The sequence below is a fragment of the Cyrtonyx montezumae genome, unplaced genomic scaffold (assembly GCF_038088225.1).
Source record: "Cyrtonyx montezumae isolate F1298 unplaced genomic scaffold, pur_monq_1.0 scaffold_17, whole genome shotgun sequence".
NCBI classification, from domain to species: domain Eukaryota; kingdom Metazoa; phylum Chordata; class Aves; order Galliformes; family Odontophoridae; genus Cyrtonyx; species Cyrtonyx montezumae.
In genome coordinates this window covers 484,275-502,442 of record NW_027071903.1, presented here as the reverse complement: position 1 = coordinate 502,442, position 18,168 = coordinate 484,275, and the positions used below count along the sequence as shown (strand labels likewise).

Genomic DNA, 18,168 nt, shown 5'->3' with positions numbered 1-18,168 from the left:
TCCTTACGATAGACTGCATCAGTGCAAACGCTTCATTTGCAAATCTTGTGAAAACAAGGTAAGCAGAAGAAAGGATACCGTAGCACAATGAATCATTTATGCTTGTTTTGCTCTGTCACTGTTAGGGTGGTGTCAGATTAACTCGGTGCCATTTTCAATGCCCCACGTTGCCCCCAGAACCAGCACCAGTAAAAACCAGCAGGGCTTGTGTTCACAAGGAGCCAAACAAGCTTGTGAGCTGCTTGTGCTCACCCAGGCCTGGCAACCAGAATAACTGGAACCTGGGACACAGTGCACAACCCCGCTCCTGAATGTGATGAGCCCCACACCCAGGGCTGTAGAGTGCCTGAGGCTGGAGCTCGCTCTGGAGGGGTGAAAAAGCCTGTAGGTGTGTGTCATCTCTGCGGTGCGTGGCCTGAGGTTTGTGAGTGGTATAGACTGGGAAACGGGCATCTCAGAAATATTCCTTTAAAAAAAAAAGTGGTTATACAGCTGGTAAAACAGTGTTCCTTGTGTTGCCCTTGCTTGGATCTGTGCAGATGTGCCTAGCACCGCCTGTCCTTGCAGGCAGAAAGATAGGTTGGAAGAGGGGGCAGCGTGGATCCTTATGGTGTTGTTCATAAAATGTATGGAAAGCTGTGGCTTGGGTGGGTGGGGGCACTCAGAACACAGCACAGCTCTGCGCAGGGGGTTGCCAGAGTGGCCTCATGCTGCTGCTGTTGTGCTCAGCTGTGTTTTGGTGCTCTAAAGAGGTGATGATGAACAGATTGGATTGCTGGCTCCTTTTTTTTGTTTTGTTTTAGGAGTCCCTCTTCCATGATGCAGGACTGGTTGGGATAGTCCCATTGCCTGAGCTGTTGCTGATGGAGCCGCCCTGGGCTTCCACATTCTCTGGGGCACAGGCTGCAGGCAGAGCTGGGTTAGGTAGCCAGGAGCTGTCATTTGTCTCTGGGAAATGTGAATGGTGAATCCCCGCAGTACGGTGTGCGAATGTGGGCTGGTTGGCTTAAAAAAAGGAAGTCTGGGAAACCTGACATAGAGCTTAAATTTGGAAGCGTGTGGCGGCGTGCAAATAATAGAGAGAAATCCACGCTGTTGTGAGTCACTCCTGTACGTTCTGTGTTTTAGAGCACAGCACTGATTGTGAGACGTTTTACAGCAGAACCGACTATTTACTTAGCAATAAATAATTTTCTTTCCCTGGCGGTCAGGCAGACACACTGCTTTCTCCATTTGTGTAGCTGTTGAAATAGCTGTGAAGTTAAGTGGGGTTTTGCTTATAGGTAAACTACGCTGTCTGATTCCTGCTCGGTGATGTACGTGCAGCATGCTGGGTAGTACAAAACGGGCAGAGCTGTTGTAATAGAACTTGCTGGCCTTGGGCCACTGGATTACAGTCATTTGTCACTGGTGCCATTTCAGCAACGTGGATGTTCATTTCCAAAGAATTAAACATGCTGGAACTGCGGTTTTCGACGGAGGTGTTTTATGTGTGAGCATTAAGCATACGACCCGGGATTACGGAACAAAGGGTTACGCTTCACGGCGTGAGAGGTGTGTGTGTGCACACGTGTATGTGCTGCAACACGCCGAAATGGAGGTGCTAATGTTTTAAAATTGGGTTCGTAAGCTTCGATTGCATTACATTGCAGTTTATAGGTTGAGCAGTGCGTATTTTAAGCGTTGTTGCCAATAATGGTGCCACGTGGGTTATTTTTAAAACGCCAAAGGATTGTGCTAGATCAGCACTCGTGGTAAGTGACAATAAAACTTGGAAGTCCACGGGTCCTTTTCGCTTTGTATTTGGCTAAATTTCATTGCAGATGTTCTCGGTATTTTAAACACGTTTAAGAACTTTTCTCCTTGTTTGACAGCGTAAGATCTGTTAATCCTCAGCACGCGTCACTGGGTCGGGTTTTTTCACCTATAGCTGAGCAGGAGGAAGCGTAAATCACAGCAGCACTGACAGAGGGATTGTGGAAGGCCTGCTGAAAGCATACACCTTGTGGAAAGACATAGCAAAGGCTGACACAGGATGAAGGGAAGTGCTCGTACGTTTACATGGTAGTCACAGAAATCAGCGTGGTGTCATCTCAAAATGTACAAAAGGGCTTCTGGGGATTTGTATTATGACAGTGTTGTATTTGAATTAATGAATGGCAGTTTTATAGTTGCTTGTCTTGGAATTAGGTTTGGAAAGAGGTGTGTGGGTCAGCTTCTACTGTAATGTAATGTTAGCACGAAGTGGAAAATCGCTTAAGGGTCCGGTAGCAGTTTGGTACAATGATTGGGGTTCAGCTTTGAGCTGGGGGAGGAAAATGTCCATCTGATGGAAGAACAGCTCTTCAAAGGCTGTGAGAAAAGACGCATTAAAAAAAGATAATTTTTTTCCAAAGAATTCTGTGTGTGGAAGACTTCTTTTTTCTTCTTTGTTTGAACTGAACTGAGCACAGCAGCAGAAATAGCAGTGCTGTATTCCCTCAGTGCAGCAGGGTGTTTTTTCATACGGTCCGAGCCTGCTGCAGTGATTCACAGGCTTCCTGCCCCGGTTTTCCCCACCAAATTTGCAGGCTGGTGGATTTACAAGTGTAATTTAAAACACAGAAATCATGTATGCTTCTTGCGAAGAAGCAAAAGCTTTTTGTCATGGAAATGTTTTGTCTTCTGGGGTGGGATTCCTTCATAGGTAGTGTAGCAACGAGTTCCCTGTGGTGATCTTACAGTGTCAAGGTAGCAGTCCCGTGGGTGCTTAGCAGCTTTGCCATATGCACATAGCTATCTCAGTGGGAACCTCTATATACTTTGCTCTTTAGACTGTTGCAAAAACACACGTGTTTTGAGGTTGGCTTAAAACCAGCTGATATTAGCAGCAAAGAGCCCTGAGATGCGGAGTGGATCCCTGCTGTCACGTGGCAGGAATGAGCCCTTCAGTCACACTGACCTCTGTGCAAAGGCAGTGCACAGTGCTATGCAGTGCCAAACGTGGGTTGCTCTCTCCTGGTTTTCTGCTGAAGTTCTTGCAGAGCTTGCTACGTGGTTGGTCGGGTTCACGTTTGTTTTAAAGGGAGAGATCAATTCAGAGATAACTCTCTGTCACAGAGCAAGAGTAAGGAAGCTACTGGCAGGAATAAAGGGGAGGTGGAGGTGAGATACTGACTGTCTCTTTGTTTCTTGCAGCAAGAATTAGGATGGATGAAGAGGCAAATGGAAAAGGCTGCATGGCTCAATGGTAGCAGTAGACAATTAAATTGATCATACTCAATGTTCTTTGACCGTGGTGTGATGTAAGGAGAAGCAGAGCAGAGAGGGAGAAAGAGTCCTGGTCAGCACAAGTTAATGGCTGAATTGTAAGAACGATCTATTTCTCTTAGAGTTCAGTCAACCAGTCTACCCATTGAATCATATGGTCTCTAATAATAGCTGGTTGTTGCTAAAGAAAGAAGTGGTGCTGTAACTGTCCATAAAACATGGCAAACCTCACTTGCTGTTCCTTTGCTGCCTTCAGGATACAAAACCAAAGCTGCCACCTTTTGCAAGGTTCTGTGAGAAATTGTAGTTAGTTGTTACACAATTGGAAAAAAGTCCAAGACCACTTTTTTAGGCAATTCTCAGCATTCGTTTTCTTGGCTGTAAGCTGTGATTGCAGGCTGTGGTCCCCTCACAACCTGAACTTCTGTGAATTGCAGACAGTGAAAACACGTTTGTAAAACTGTTTGCACTGTTAATGTGCCTTAATAGTGAGATACATAAAGTTACAATCCCAGATTTGCAGCTGACAAAAAATACAGGCATAGAATATTTGTGATAAGGATGAAAGAGGAATTGCCAGCCTTCAGAGCAGGAATAAAGCTGCTGGCTTTGCCCATGTCAACAAGTTTGCATTCTCAGGTGGATGATGGTGGTCCCTCTTGTTGCTGCATGTCTAAAGGACTGCAAAGGGCCGAGTTAACTGGGGAGGATGAGGGCTATGGGCGTGTATTACACTTAGTGCTAATGACTGTCAAGTAAAGGCCATTATGATTTTCGCCTTAGCTGTAATTGCATCCTTAAAATAGAGATCTCTCAGACTTTTCATCAGCGCTGACTCCTGGAATGAGGAAGGCAGTTGATGATGTTGTTTTTAGTTTGCTTTGTGGTGCTGCAGCTTATTGCTGGTGCTGTGCTCGGAGGCTGCACGGCGTTGGAGATTTTCTTGTTCCCCTAAGCAGCTCTGGATAATACTGCATTAGTCCATTTAACAATAAAATAACTCATTTTGTGTTCAAGTTCACTTAAAACATACTATATGATGTCTCGCTGCTGTCAAGCAAATGTATATGCTAAATGGGCTAAGAATGATTAAAGATGCTTCTGTTTTTCTATCTGTTTAGACTATTAAGTACTTTTCTTGACAGTAGACTTGAAGCCACATGGTTTTCTTGTAAGAGATGTGTTTGTTGTTTATTGTTGTTCAGACAGAGAAAAAGGACCTTAGTTCTACTTCTTGAGCCTAAACAGTCAATATTCAAAGTTTTAACACAAAAAAAAATTGTATCAGTTTTCAAATCCAATCCAGCAGCATCTTCCTTTGAAATAGACTGGTTGCTTTTATTTTATTTTATTTTTTATTTTCTCCTCATCCAGAGTAGCATCTAAATGCCTTTTGCAACATCTTTGGCACCTCTAATGAATGTGGCAATGCGTAGATTAAGTGTTAAATCTGTGAGCTTTTAGGTTTATCTGAGTTAATGGATATCTAAGCAGAAGCCCAAGAAAATTGTTTTCAAAATGATAGCTTGAAGTTACATGTGTGACACACGCTGGAACTGGCTGCCCAGGGGGGTAGTGTAGTCCCCTCTGGAGATATTCAAGACCCACCTGGACACCTACCTGTGTGACCTGGTGTAGGGAACCTGCTTTGGCAGGGGGGTTGGACTTGATCGTTAGAGGTCCCTTCCAACCCCTATGATTCTGTGATTCTGTGATAAGAAATCAACACACCAATCTATTCACTGAGAAGCCAAATTGCAGTGTTTGATAATGGCAGACCAGTCATTGGAAACTTAGTTTGTATTTTCTGTCTGTATTTACAAAACAACCCATTCAGACAGTAGTGTGAGTGCCTGATTGTATTTACTGAATGCTTTTATGATTTGCAAGCATTCTTTTTTACATCATATGGGTCCGAAGAAGTCACCATATGCTCACATTAGTGCATTCTTTCCCAAGCTGCCTAAATTGGTGGTACTGGGAAGTACAATAAATGCACAGTGCGCAGGTTGAAGTGTGAAGGTTGGGTTTCAGCATGCTGCTGGGCTGCTCCAGTGCTGCAGATCAGGTGGCACCCGCTGCTCTTTATACAAGGTGCCTGAAAATGCTTCACCTCCTTTGCATTGCTGGGGAGAGGATGGAGGAGCTGAGGCTGCAGAGGTGAGGGCATGAACCAGGCTGTGGGGGTGCTGAGTCGTTGTTCTCCTTGCTCATTTGTGCAAAAGGGAAGCTGAGCACTACCAGGAGACCTTGTGTAAGAGAAGACGTGATGCAGCATCACTGTCAGTGGTGTACTTTTGAAACGAGCTCCCTAAGAATGGTTTTAATATCAACAGCGTTACCATTGCACAGTAAATGTGGTGCCATAATCATGTCCAGCTTTTAAGGCTGCCATTTAAAAATAAGGGTGTTTCACATCCTTAGGATCCGTGACTTAGTTGTAGCATTATATTAGTTTGTGAGTTCATTTTTACTACTTAGTGTTGAAAGTACTTAAGCAGTTAAAACCTCCCTGGAGGAGGTGGCACACTCACAGTGTCCCAGTTTTCTTTTTAACTTCTTTACCCCTGCAAAATAGCAAGAAGTCACTGCCATGGGCAGTGCTGCATTCTCTGCTGCATTCTCTCAGGTTTCTGTTTGCCACCTCTCACATGTCAGAATGGGAGAGGAGATGGATGGCTGCGTGTGTGCTGAGAATCAAAACAATAGGTAGTGTCTTCAGTTTCTATCTGCCAGCAGCACATTTGTCATCTGATGAGCTGGTGGAAAGGACCTGAGCTCCTGCAGAGGGACAACAGAGTAAGAACCTCTGCTCAATTACTGTCAAACCTCAACAGTTAGCTTAAAAATATTGGAGAGGTAGCATTTTTTTAATGTGGTTAGGCACGTTTTACTTCAGTGAACCCCTTGTTTCGTTCACCAATCTTTGTTTTTTCTCTCCAGGTTGCTGTTTGATTTTCAGCTGTTTCTCTATGAGGCTGTAGCCTGTTTTTGACAGTTTTGTAGCTGCAGAGGGCGAAGTCTCACTCCTTGCTCCCAACTTCTTGCATCTTTTGCTTTGTCACAGGTTCCTCTCCTCAGGTCCCCACCCCCAGCACAGAGAAGCAGCCTGGATCTGTTCAGTGAGCGCCAGGGCTGGCACAGGAGAAAAGGCTGGATTGGGATTGTGGCAGGAGGAAGAGGAGAGTGAAAGCTGTGCCTATGGGGAATGCAGTGCAGCAGATGATACTTGGTTTTCATCATCAGGCAGTATTTTCTCTTACTGTCACTGCTAAATGCATGGTGCCATGCCAGGTTGTTACCCATGTGTAGGCTCAGAGTATCGTTAGCATCTGCATTGTCTTACTGTCTTTTATTTTTGCTGGCCAGTTTGGTTTGGATAGGACTTGGCATGGTGTGTAGGTGAGCCCTCAGCACTTCAGTGATGTAGGCTGCAATGCTATGTTGGGCCTTAAGAGGAGGCCTAGCAGCCCTGCTGGGTGGGCTCAGTTGCCTTCTGAGCTGCTAATCTGTGTTCCTTGTCAGGCTGAGAGTCCAGACAGCTAATTTTTACCTCACCTAATCTTAGCCACCTTAAGTCCTACCTTGAGTAATTGCTTGTGAAAAGTGTTGTGTGGGTGCCTTGTTCGGCTTTGCTGCTGTTAAGGATAGACTGTAGTTTTCCACTACATTTATGAAGAAGCTATCCGTTCTTTTCCCCGCATTTCTTTATGTCCCAGTGTGCTTTCTAGCTTGCTTGACAAATTAGAAGAACAGTGTGTGGTGCAACATCATCCCCTGGGATGGGTCTGTATTGATCTTGAGAAGTATTATTCCTTTGAGAAGTTGTGAACAGTAGAAATGACCAAAGAATACATTGAGTGCACACAAATGAATGGGAGTCAAGATACGAGCTGTCTTCATTTTTACACAGCTTTGCATTTGAGTACTTGATTTGAGAAGCGTTAACGTTTTGGTGTAATTTCCTTACCTTAAATAGTAGTGTGCCACTGGAGCCCCATAGGGCAGTGTCTGCAAGGTTAGCACCTTTAACTGCCTTGAAAAGGGCATCTGCCATTTAAGCTTATGGAGCAGTTCACAAGAGAGGGGAACAGGAGCTGAGATACAGACTGCTGTGGTTGGGTTACAGGCACTTCTGACAGTCATACACTTATGCAGTTCCAGAATTTTGGGTGATAATTCAGCTTTTGGAGAGGAGAGTGGTCTCACTGAAACAGATTAATTCTTTCCATTTTTCTTCTGTGCTGTCCCCGCTGTTAACTTCTGATCCTGTGATCCATTTAACGTTTGTTTCCTCCTCCTTGGCCTCTTCAAGCCAATTGTAATCTCCTTAAACCACTTTAAAATGGGCTTATATTCAAACACGTTTAATTTCTTAAAACTCAGGGCTTTCTTGAAGATTTTCTTACCAAATTCTTTAGTAACCTTAACACATTTGAACTTAGGCAAGCTTATCAGACGTTTGGGTTTTTTTTTTGTTCTTTCTCATTTCAGATGAGGAGGATAACAGTTGCCTGTGAGCTGAGTTGCAGGTACAGCAAGTACAGAAGAAGAATGTTCTGCTGCCTGGGTGCTGTGAAGCACCTCTGCTGCTGGCTGGCTGGCAGCCCTTCCAGGGTAGCCCGCCTTTGTTCTGGTAGCCATGGGCATCCTGCCTTTCCTGGCCAGGAATGTGCTGCTTCCTCCATGCTGCAAACTTAGGGTGGTAGGAAGGAGAGCACATGTGTTTTTCTTCCACAAGTGGAAAGAAGCTTGTTGGAAACCATCCTTCTAAAATCTCAGTTGCTAAAATACTTGCTAACTAAACTTGTTGTAAAATTCAGGGAGATACCAATTTATATTGTCTGCCTGGAATTTGGGTGGGTTTGTGTGAGCTGTTCGAAGGCAGTTTGCTATTTAATGTGGCCAAAACAGTGTTCTCCAGATGTAAAACCAATTTTAGTGCGTTCTTAGCGCTTTGTTCTGCTGTAGGTATCTTGCACAAAGGTTACAGCCCTAATGGTTACAGTCTGGCAGAGGAGGAGGGCTGACGCCGAGCTATTTCTGCTGGGAAGTGTTAGATAAAGTAAGAGGTTGTTTTGACTGTCTCATGTATAACAAAACAGTAGTTAGGCTGGCTGTGTTCTCCAACAACTTCATGTTCCAGCTTCACCCTCTGCAGTGCTTACCATGCCACAGTAAATCAGATTAATTATTATTATTTTTTGCATTATTGGCAAAGTTCAGAATTTGCACACTCGTCGGTAACAAGTTCAGTGCAGGCACGACATTGAACTCAATGTCTGCTAATTGCAAGCAGCCAGCTTGAAGCTAGAGTTTGCAAACAGTTAAAAGCTCTGTGAAATATAGCTATAGCCCTCCTGCCACTGCGTGACTGCTTTAAGTTCCCCAGAAAATGATAAAAGTATAGCTCTCATTAAAAACATAATCTTACCTTCTATTCTAGCATTCCTTAATATGTAAAGTAGTGGCTGTTGTTTTGGAGCCTCTTTCTGGAGGGAAAAACTCTGAATGAGAAATATGGAGGTGGCTTTGCTGAGACAGCCCTGCTTTGGAGGATGGAAGATAATGAGTCTTCCCATGGGCGTGGAGGGTATGCTGCTCATAAAGTAAATGATATCTGAGTAAAGTGATGGGATGATTTTTATTCTACTCCACCTTTCCCCCTCCCTAACTATAGCGAGCTCCTTGGAGCTAGTTACACTCTGTGGCAGCTGCTGCTCATTTGAAATGGAAGGACTCCAGTAAGTACCTTATTTTTGGTAATAAACAAAGGGAGTACATGAACAGAGTTAGTTTTGGTGTAAGAAATCAGCTAGAGTTTTGGCACGTATCTTTATGGTTACTGTTTGGTGCATGGCTCTGACTGCACGTTACATCGTTGATGAAAGCGAGCAGTAACTGGCAAAAAAGGGAGAGCACAGTCATGCAGTGTTGCCATTTATTTATTTTAAGCCCGTGATTGCTTAAATGGTAGAAAGGCAGCGTTGCACTGACTCATGGTCTCTGCTGACCTACATTTACCTAGCTCAGATCTTTCTCCAGGCACTGCGTGCATTTCTTCGTGTTCTAGTTCCAAGCTCCAGGCTAGTGAGAAAAGTCTCAAAGCTGTACTAAGTTAGCTCACAATTCATTGGGTTTTCAGCTGTTAAAAGCATTTATGTGCAACCCCTCTGCTCTGAAATACAACTTCATTTCTGTTGTTCTTATATATAAAAACAAGCGATTTAATACTAAGTAGTATTCGGTTTCTTTTTGTGCAGTCTTTCTAGAGGATGTATTGGCATAGCATTTTTCATTCCAGAAAGTTATTTGCCTAAAATACTGCTGTTTTGGCTGTGATACAGCTGTGAAAATGGACAGTGGTTGGTCTTAGCTCCTCAGTAAGGGAGCTTGTCCATTTTATGTTGTTGTTTTATAGGCATCTTAGCAATATGTTTCATGGAGATTGATATGAAGCCTTGTGATCTTTCAAACAGGTAATGGTCCGTGTACTAAGGTAAGACTTCATGGATTTCAGCCTCAAAAGGAGGGGGAGCTGATGAAAGGTTGTCTTTCCCTTTTCAAGACAAACTTGACCAAATACTTGGGTCAAGTAGAGGGTGCAAGAGAAGCACTTTGTATGCTGCTGGGATGGCTTACAACAGTGTTCTCTCTACAAATAGCACCCAGGTGTGCTCCTACATGGGGCTTTCTGTTGCCACCTCTGTCTGCAGGGGTCAATTCCTTCCTCTGCTTCATCTTATCCTGAGAACTTCCACAAAGCATACTTAATAAGAAAGCTATCTCGGTGAGCAAGATTGTGTAGCTTGTGGTATAAGTGAAATAATTAAATAGTTCATGTGTATGTGAACTAGTTTTTACTTGTTGTGCCTTCTGCTTAGGTAGAGTGGAATTATTTTTTGCCAGCAGCAAGTAAAAGCTTCATTTTTTTTTTTTAACTCTTGTGGAGAAGCAGTTGAAGTGGAAGCATTTGCAATTGAAACTAATTTGACTGGGAGATCTGAAGCCGTTGGTTATCAGATGAAAGCCACTTTAATGCTGCTTGAAAGCAAGAATTGACACTTCATTTTCCTAGCTTTCTCATTGCACGGGTGATGCCAAGATGATGATGCGTGAGCAGTGCTATTTCTACCTGCTTTTCTAGGACAGGCGCTGTGTAATGTGTATTCCTCCTCCTTGTGCTCCTCTGGAGAGGATTCGTGTGGCTGCACTGGAACAGCAGCAGAGATTGCATTCCAGGCAGGGGGTAATATTTTGGAAGTGCTTAGAGGAGAGCACAGCAAAAAAATAACTACCCACAGTCGGCATGGGGAGAGCTTGCAGGTCAGGCACTGTAATCCTTTGGAGTCCTCAGGGAATTTTTTTTTCCCCTCCTTGGAATTAGTTGTGTTGCTGCTGCTTTTGTTTGCTTAGTTAAGATGTTGCTTGATTGGTTATGGTAATCAGTTGTAGAGCTAGTGAAGTGCTTCTGCTTTCATTAGTGTGCGATGGAAAACATTGTCTTGGGAGGATTTATTTGGTTAATTGTCCTGTAATTTGTGGTACAAACAGATGCAGTTAGTATTGAAGATTTAAAGATGGTGTCATTGACAAAAGTCTTTGTTCAAAATGGCATAAAATCTGCTAGAATGCACACATTCCACGTTATCATAATCAAATTATGGGGATTAATTTAAAAAGGCATTTCAGCTTTATTTTGTCAATTTTATTGGTGTTTTGAATGGCAATTAAGAAATCCTGGGGGATGTTGCTCTGAAAAGAGGTATTGGACAGAAGAAATTTGGGAGACATGTATGTGACACACAGGAATTCTGTCCCTTGCAGTGTTCAGTGAAAGGCTGAGCAATGAAAGAAGTCAGCAAGCTTTGAAAATGCAGCCTCAGTGGGCTCATCCAGTACTCCTAGCTTGTATTAAAGAAAAAACACACTGGAGAAGTGATAGACATCTTTAAAAGAAACTACATCTGCAGAGTGTTTGTATGATGTCCTAACGTGTCAGTTTTTGATTTCTTGAAGAAGGAGATGAAGGTCTCTTTATATTCAGTCTGACAGGAAAGAGTTCAGGACTCTTGTTGTATCTGATTGTAGTGTGTAGCACTTCTTCATATTACATAAGAATGTTTTGAGTTTAGTCCCAGAACTTTAGTCACAACGCTTTGATAGGTGGAAATAAAGCAAATAAATCTCAAGTGCTGACAACATAAATTTTAATCAAAATTTGGAGCACCCGTGCCATTGGCAGCTTCATGTGGAAGAAGTCCCATGTTAGAATTGCACAGAGGATGTTTGATTTAAAATAACATGTAAATTTGGCTTTGACTTTTGTCACTCTATGTATGTTGTGTGCAACCTTGGTTTTATGGTTTAAAAAATCAAAGTGATGGAAAGCCCATCAACTTCTGATCGTGTGGTGTAAGAAGAGTGTTTTGTGTTGTTCCTATGCGATTACTTTCATTAATTAAAATGTTTATTTTGATGCATTTAATAACATATTGTACATGTCTGGCATATGATCAAATTTGGCTGCAGTTGTGAATTGTTAAATGGAATGGATCCCTCAGTACTTCCCAGGTTTACTGCTTTGTTTTTCCATTATAGGCAGAGGTCTGGAAGCGGTTGTGGGAAGGTGGGAGAGGTGGATTTGTTTCTCCCAAGAGCTCCTCGAAGTCTCCTCCTCTTCAGCCCCCTGCAGGAGGGACTGCCCTTTTCCATCTGCTTTTCTACTATTAGCTGCAAGTGGAAAAAGGTTGAAATTCATAATTGGAGAGTATTTTCTCACTGTTCATCATCTGTGGCAGAAATGGAGCTCACCAGACTTCTGAGTTATTTAAAGGCTCCCTGAATGCAGTTAATGCAAAGTTGATGGTTATTCTTTAAAGGTAGATAATCTGGGGAGCAGCAGGAGAAATGCAGTGCAGCATACGTACTGCTAAAAAGAGAGAGCATTGATGCTAGGGAGCTGGAGCAGAAAGCTTGTGCGTAGGCTGCAGGGTAGTTGGAAGGTAGATCAGATTTAACTCTGAATTAAGCCTCTTGGGGATTATGTATCTTTAAAGTAAGTCTAGGGGCAGCACTACAGTAGGAAGTTTTCATGATTCTGTGGCATCTTGACAGAGCTTTATTCCGAAATCCAGTGTTTGTGAAAGACCAAATTTTCCTTCAGATGTTCATAGAATTATAGGATGGCCTGGGTTGAAAAGGACCTCAGAGACCATCCCATTTCAACCCCACTGCCGTGGGTGGGGTCACCAACCACTAAAGCATCATTATTCCTCCTCTGCCTTGTGAGCTACCGTGTTCATGGTTGACTACTGCGTGTAATTTGCTTGGAAGAAAGCCTAATTGTTGTCTCAAAGAGAAATTTTGTGAAGACCTCGGAGTAACGAAGTTTAGCTTTTCACCAGTACAATCTTGTTATTTTGGTGGGATTTTCGCATTGCCCTATGTACTTTGGTTCATGTAGTATCCATGGTAGTACACATGGATTTTCCTAGCTGCTCTGCTTTCTGTAGCCCTAAAGGTGTGACACTGCATTATTCAAAAGGTACAGTGCCTGGTGCTTCTATAAAATGGTATCTGTCTTAGTATGTGAGAGCAGAGTTTGTCCCAAATGTACATGGGGAATGGCCATACTTCTCGCACAGGAAAGCGAGATCCTGTCTCATCTCAACCTGACTTCTTTGTCTAAACTTCTTAGTAGTAGTTTAATTTTTCATATCTTAATTATTAACATTTAAATGAACTGAAATGGCAGTGTAAGACAAGCAGTTCCCCTGTGAGGTTGGACCAATTCAGCTCAGTGTTCGTATGTGTTGGCATCACATGGGGAAAGTGAAGTGTAGGTATCTGTGCTGTTCTGGAAGGTGAAACTGATGCTGTTTGGGGCTTTTGTGACACAACTCTAGTGTCTGACTCTACGTTTGCTGGTTTAGAACTGGTCATGGGTTGAGATGGAGTTCATGCTATGGATGCCTCTCTCATCTGAAGGGAAATGAATTGTCTATAGAGTTTTGATGGTTGAAGACTTAAGAAAATGAGGGCTGGGATGCAAGCAAGTTCTTTCAACACGAGCCAGTCTGGTTGCCAATATCTTAATAAAACAAAGCACTTTACTATGAATTAATGAATTTCACAGAATGTAGGTCTTTAACAAAGATCTTTTTTTTCTCATTTATTTGTAGTATATTTTCGGGGAGTTCAGCCCTGATGAGTTTAATCAGTTCTTTGTGACTCCACGATGCTCTGTTGAGGTAAGATCTATTTTTTTAATCAACATTTTAAAGATACACCTCTTGACATATATTTTTGAAGTATAACAACACTATCTTTTTTTTATCATTCTCTAAGCTTGTTGATTTACAAATTGAAGATATATTGAAGCAGTTGTCTAAAGTGTACCTGTGATTGGAACATGATACAGATGCTGTTGCATTTTCTTATTCTCTATGTTATTTCTCTGAGAGTGAAGAAATCATTTTCCTATACAGGGAAGAATACTGTAATATGCCATTGTCCTAATTTTCAGCCTTGAAAAACAGTTTTCTCCTTAGGTCACATTTTTCATCCAGATGTATCCATCGTGCTTCCTTCCTTCCTCCTGGACATCTGATGAGTGTTGTTAATGTCACTTACTTGGAAAATTAAGTTATAGGAAACTATTTACTGATGCAATATGTATCCTGTATAATACACCTGTAGCAGTGAAAGAGGTGCTTAAAGGCCATGAGAGTGCGTCAGAAATTAGAAGACTACATCTGCTCAACTTTAGGGGTAGTTTTGTGTCTTCTCTGGGCGATGGGAAGCAGTGTAGAATAGATCTTCATGTAATATTTTCTTTTGATTTCATTACTGTTTCCCCACCGTGAAATACAGTAACAGCAGTGTGATTTTTGTGTCCTATAGCAGTTATCCTAACATGAAGGTGTTGAACCTTGGCTACTTTAAAGTTATTCTCACAGAGTATGTTGAAGAAGCATGAACCTGCAATGTAAAATGAAGCAAGATTGCTTCATATACCTATCTCAAGAGTACCACTTGCTGGTTAGCTGTCAAAATAAAAAACTGATGAAAGATGTTCATTGAATTTGTCCTTGATCTGGTTCAGTTCGATGTTTTAATTATCTGGATGATGGAAAAGAGGAGCTAGATGATAAAACTGAAGTGGTGTTTGACATACATTCTGTTTGGGGACAGTGCCAGCCCTGGGTGTCCCAGCACCTGTTGGTGCTGGTGTCCTTCTGAAGTCCCTTACTTATTGTCTGAGGCAAGAGACTAATTAAAGCTAAAAGTTGTCTAGGATGTCTCTTCTTAAATGACTCTTGGAACATATGATCTATCAGATATCAGTTGACTGAGATTATTCAGATGACCCAGTTGCATGAAACAAATAAACTCAAAAATCTCTTCTCTGCACACGCTGGTGATTAACTGTGTGTGTGTGTGTATATATATATGTATATAGTGACCAGTAGGTAGGCTATTTTAGTCTTTATTTTCATTTCTTTTCACTATCTTAGTAAGCCATTGTAATTGGAAAAAGTTTCTAAATTAAACAGTTTATTAATGAGGGTAGTTTATTTTCATCTTAAAAATATGTATAATCAGTGTTCAGTGTTAATTTAGTTAATAGGTTCTTAACAGGTTGGAGCTTCTTCTCTGCCCATTGATTTTGATTTTTTTGATGTGGAAATGTGATGTACTAAGATGTTCTGTTGTTTACAGATGGATTTTGTAACATATGTTCTCCTTATGTGCTTGCTAAGAATGCAATTGTAGGTGTATTTTCTGGCTACCTCTGACACACTGTTGTATACAATGCTTTAAATAGGTAGTATGTATTTTCAGTTCTACAGAAGTGAAGACTTCCCTGGATGTCTTTGAAACTTGTTATACTGCTGTATCAATATTAATTGCACCATCAAACTGCCCAATGGATCCCACTGGAGAAGGAGTTCAGCTGTTCTCTAGGCAGCTGCTGGGCTGCTATGTAGCAGTGGCAACCAGTTTATATGGGAGGCATGAGAGAAAGCATTCAGCTGCTGGGCAAGTCTGGGGGGAGGCCACAGAGGGATTAGAAATTGCCCACCTCTGGATACATAATAAAAAAGGCTTTATCAATCTTTGAGTCCATAAAATAATGCCACTCTTTTATACAATGGTGATTTACAGTCCAGATGGTTTCTGTGTGCTGGAATTATGTTATGCTTAGATTGATCATCAGAAATACTTGTTAAATGTAATTACTTTAACGTTAGCTAGAGTGTTGCCCTTGAAGCTGTTTCAGCTAGTAGCTGAACCAGGCTGAGAATCAAAAGGTTTAGGTGTGAATATCTTCTGTACAAAGCTCTGTTTTTATCCTGTCTCAGGTAATATAGTCTATCTTTGCTTCAGCTGTTATTAGAAAAGATATGTTTCTTGTTTTTAAAATCATAGTGAGTTGATGAAGGGAGATCTCAATACAGTGAGGTGGAGTGGTTGAGAAGTTGATGAGCCTAAGATGTGTAACCAAGATAATCTTTATCTTTCAGTAATGGTGGTAATCTGCAAGGGCACTTGAAGCTACAGTACAGGATTTGATAAATATAGAACCATGAGTGCAAGACACTCAGAAAATTAGACCTTAACAATGATGTTATTCTTAACGTATTCAGTTGTCTCAAATGAAATTGTTAAAATTAATTTATTTCATTTCCTTTTTTTTAATGCAGCTTCCCCCTTACAATGATACAGTTTCATGCAGCATTAAGTCTACAGGTAAGTGTTTGATTATGGTGATAATTCAGCATCTCAGTCATGCTGCCACTGTCTTAATGTCCTGCTCAAATAGCGCAGAACGTGACTGTAAAACTGTGAAGGGCTGGAGCTTGCTGGTGAACTGGTATGGAAGAAGCTAGTGGAGTGTTTTTTGTGAATTTTTGGGAAGAGAAAGGAAGCTGAGATTTCCCCAGATGTACACAAGAAGGATACGAGTGACATCCAGATCTTCTTCCAGTTAATCCAAGTGTTTAACTGGACCTTTCCCAGAAGTACTTATGAAGACCCAAATGCACATGTTTAAGAGCACCGAGTTATTATGCTTATGCTTAGCAACTTAAGCCTTGCATTTCAAAGTGAATAAGACAGTCAGTTACAAAAGGCCCTTCATGAAAGCAGATGTGCAGCACTACTGAGAATCAGGCAACTTTATGTAGTGCAAGTCTGGTTTTAGAACCCCAAGTAATTTTAAGTAGGAGTTTGAGAAGTTCATTTAAAGGTCTGTATATGGTGGTACAAACTGTCACCAGTGACAGAGGTGCCCGGTCCTGTATTGCTTTGTCTAACTATGGATTTAAGCTGTGTTCTCTTAAGACGTGGATTTTGATGTTAACGAGCTGCACAGAAAGTTGGTTTGTACAAATGTTTTTCAGATCATTCCTAGATCCTGAGAGAATCCCTCCCAACCCTGAGATTAGGTAATGACAGTGAATTAGGTTTTGCCTGAGAAGTGTCTTTAACAGGCTTGCACTGTACTGTGCATGCACATTATCGCTGTGGTGGCTGCATAAGAAACTGGAAACTAAAATGGAATGCTGTGCTTATGCAGAATATTTGTAATTAGGTTGAGACAACATGTACTGACCATGTTGTCACCCCATAGCCCAATTTTTTTCTACTTATCTCAGTATTTAAATTTATTGCATAATTAAAAAACTTGCTAATACTCACTAGGAATAATCAAATCACAGCTGAGGCTCTAATATTCAGACTAATTAGTACTAAGTATTCACAGCTTTGGTTACTGTAGGTAGACTTTGTCGTGGGAGCATTTGCTGGTACTTGTTACAGTATGCTGTCATGTTGTTGGTGACAGATGCATCTGTTTCAGTCCGTTCACCCATTGTACTGTGAACTAGATTGCTCAGAACAAAATTGCTCAAACAAAATTGCTCAGAAGCTAAGTGAGAAATCCAAACAAATAGGAAAAAAAGTTACCTCCCATTTTTCAGATGAGCTTCACACGGTCTCGTGGCAGATGAGCTTCTGCCAGGCAGCCCGTAGACTAACTGTAGAGTAGATACTGATGCTTGTTATTTCAATCCTGCTACAAGGTGTGAAGTTCAATTCCTTGCTTGCAGTCTCCTAATTTGTATTAAATGCTTGAATATCACTTATGCTCTTGGCAGATTTTATCCAACAAAGTTCATGTTGTGCCTTCAGCTAAACTAACCTGCTGCAATTCTAAGCAATGTTTTGTTTTCTGCTCCCCTCCTGTCCTGAGTTGTTAGCTCTTGTGATTGTCTAGTCCACGGTAAGATGATTAGTCCACCAGAACAGAAGAAAATACTCTCTTGGACTATTTTATTGCCAGGTTAGCTTTGGGCAGTGCAGGAAGCTTGCTGGAGGAGCTGGTGAGGAGGAGGGCGCACCTGGGACCTCTCATTCTTTGCTGGTAGACTTAGCTTGCTCACAGAAGGAAACCCTTTTCTTTGTTTCAAAGCCATTATTGTTTTGTTTTCCTTTAACTGAGATTTTGAAGAAGAAGCAGAAGTCCCAGATGGTTTGGAATTGGTAGGAATTTGAAATGTGCACAGTCATTCGTTCTCACTGCGGTTGACAAAGTGCTGTATGCTACCAGTGGTAGAGAACAAGCTCTTGGTTTGTGTGTGAACTAACAAGTTTCTACAGAAGCAGATGAACTAATTAGCAGTAGTTGTGTTGTGAATTTGTGCCCTGTGTCCCTTAAAACCCATGCTCTGCATTTGCAAGCAAACAAAGCAGTGACTGGTTGTGAGCAGTGTGTCCTGGCGAGTCAGGCTGCAAATAGCCCTGATGAGCCAGTTAGTGCTGCTGCTAAGCACAGTGGGGTGATGCTCGACATCTCCCAGCCCTTCTTTCTCACTTGGATATCAGCAGCATCTTCCTACCCATCTGCCTCTG

General features: G+C 41.9%; 1 protein-coding gene across 1 annotated transcript in view; it reads left to right on the top strand.

Moving 5' to 3' along the window:
* The window catches only part of USP10 (ubiquitin specific peptidase 10), a 40,793-nt gene that overhangs the window by 2,634 nt on the left and 19,991 nt on the right, over positions 1-18,168 (top strand). Inside the window, exons 2-3 of the mRNA XM_065733098.1 lie at positions 13,434-13,502; positions 15,960-16,005. Of these exons, the coding sequence (XP_065589170.1) occupies positions 13,434-13,502; positions 15,960-16,005 (115 nt within the window). The remainder of the gene's footprint in view (positions 1-13,433; positions 13,503-15,959; positions 16,006-18,168) is intronic.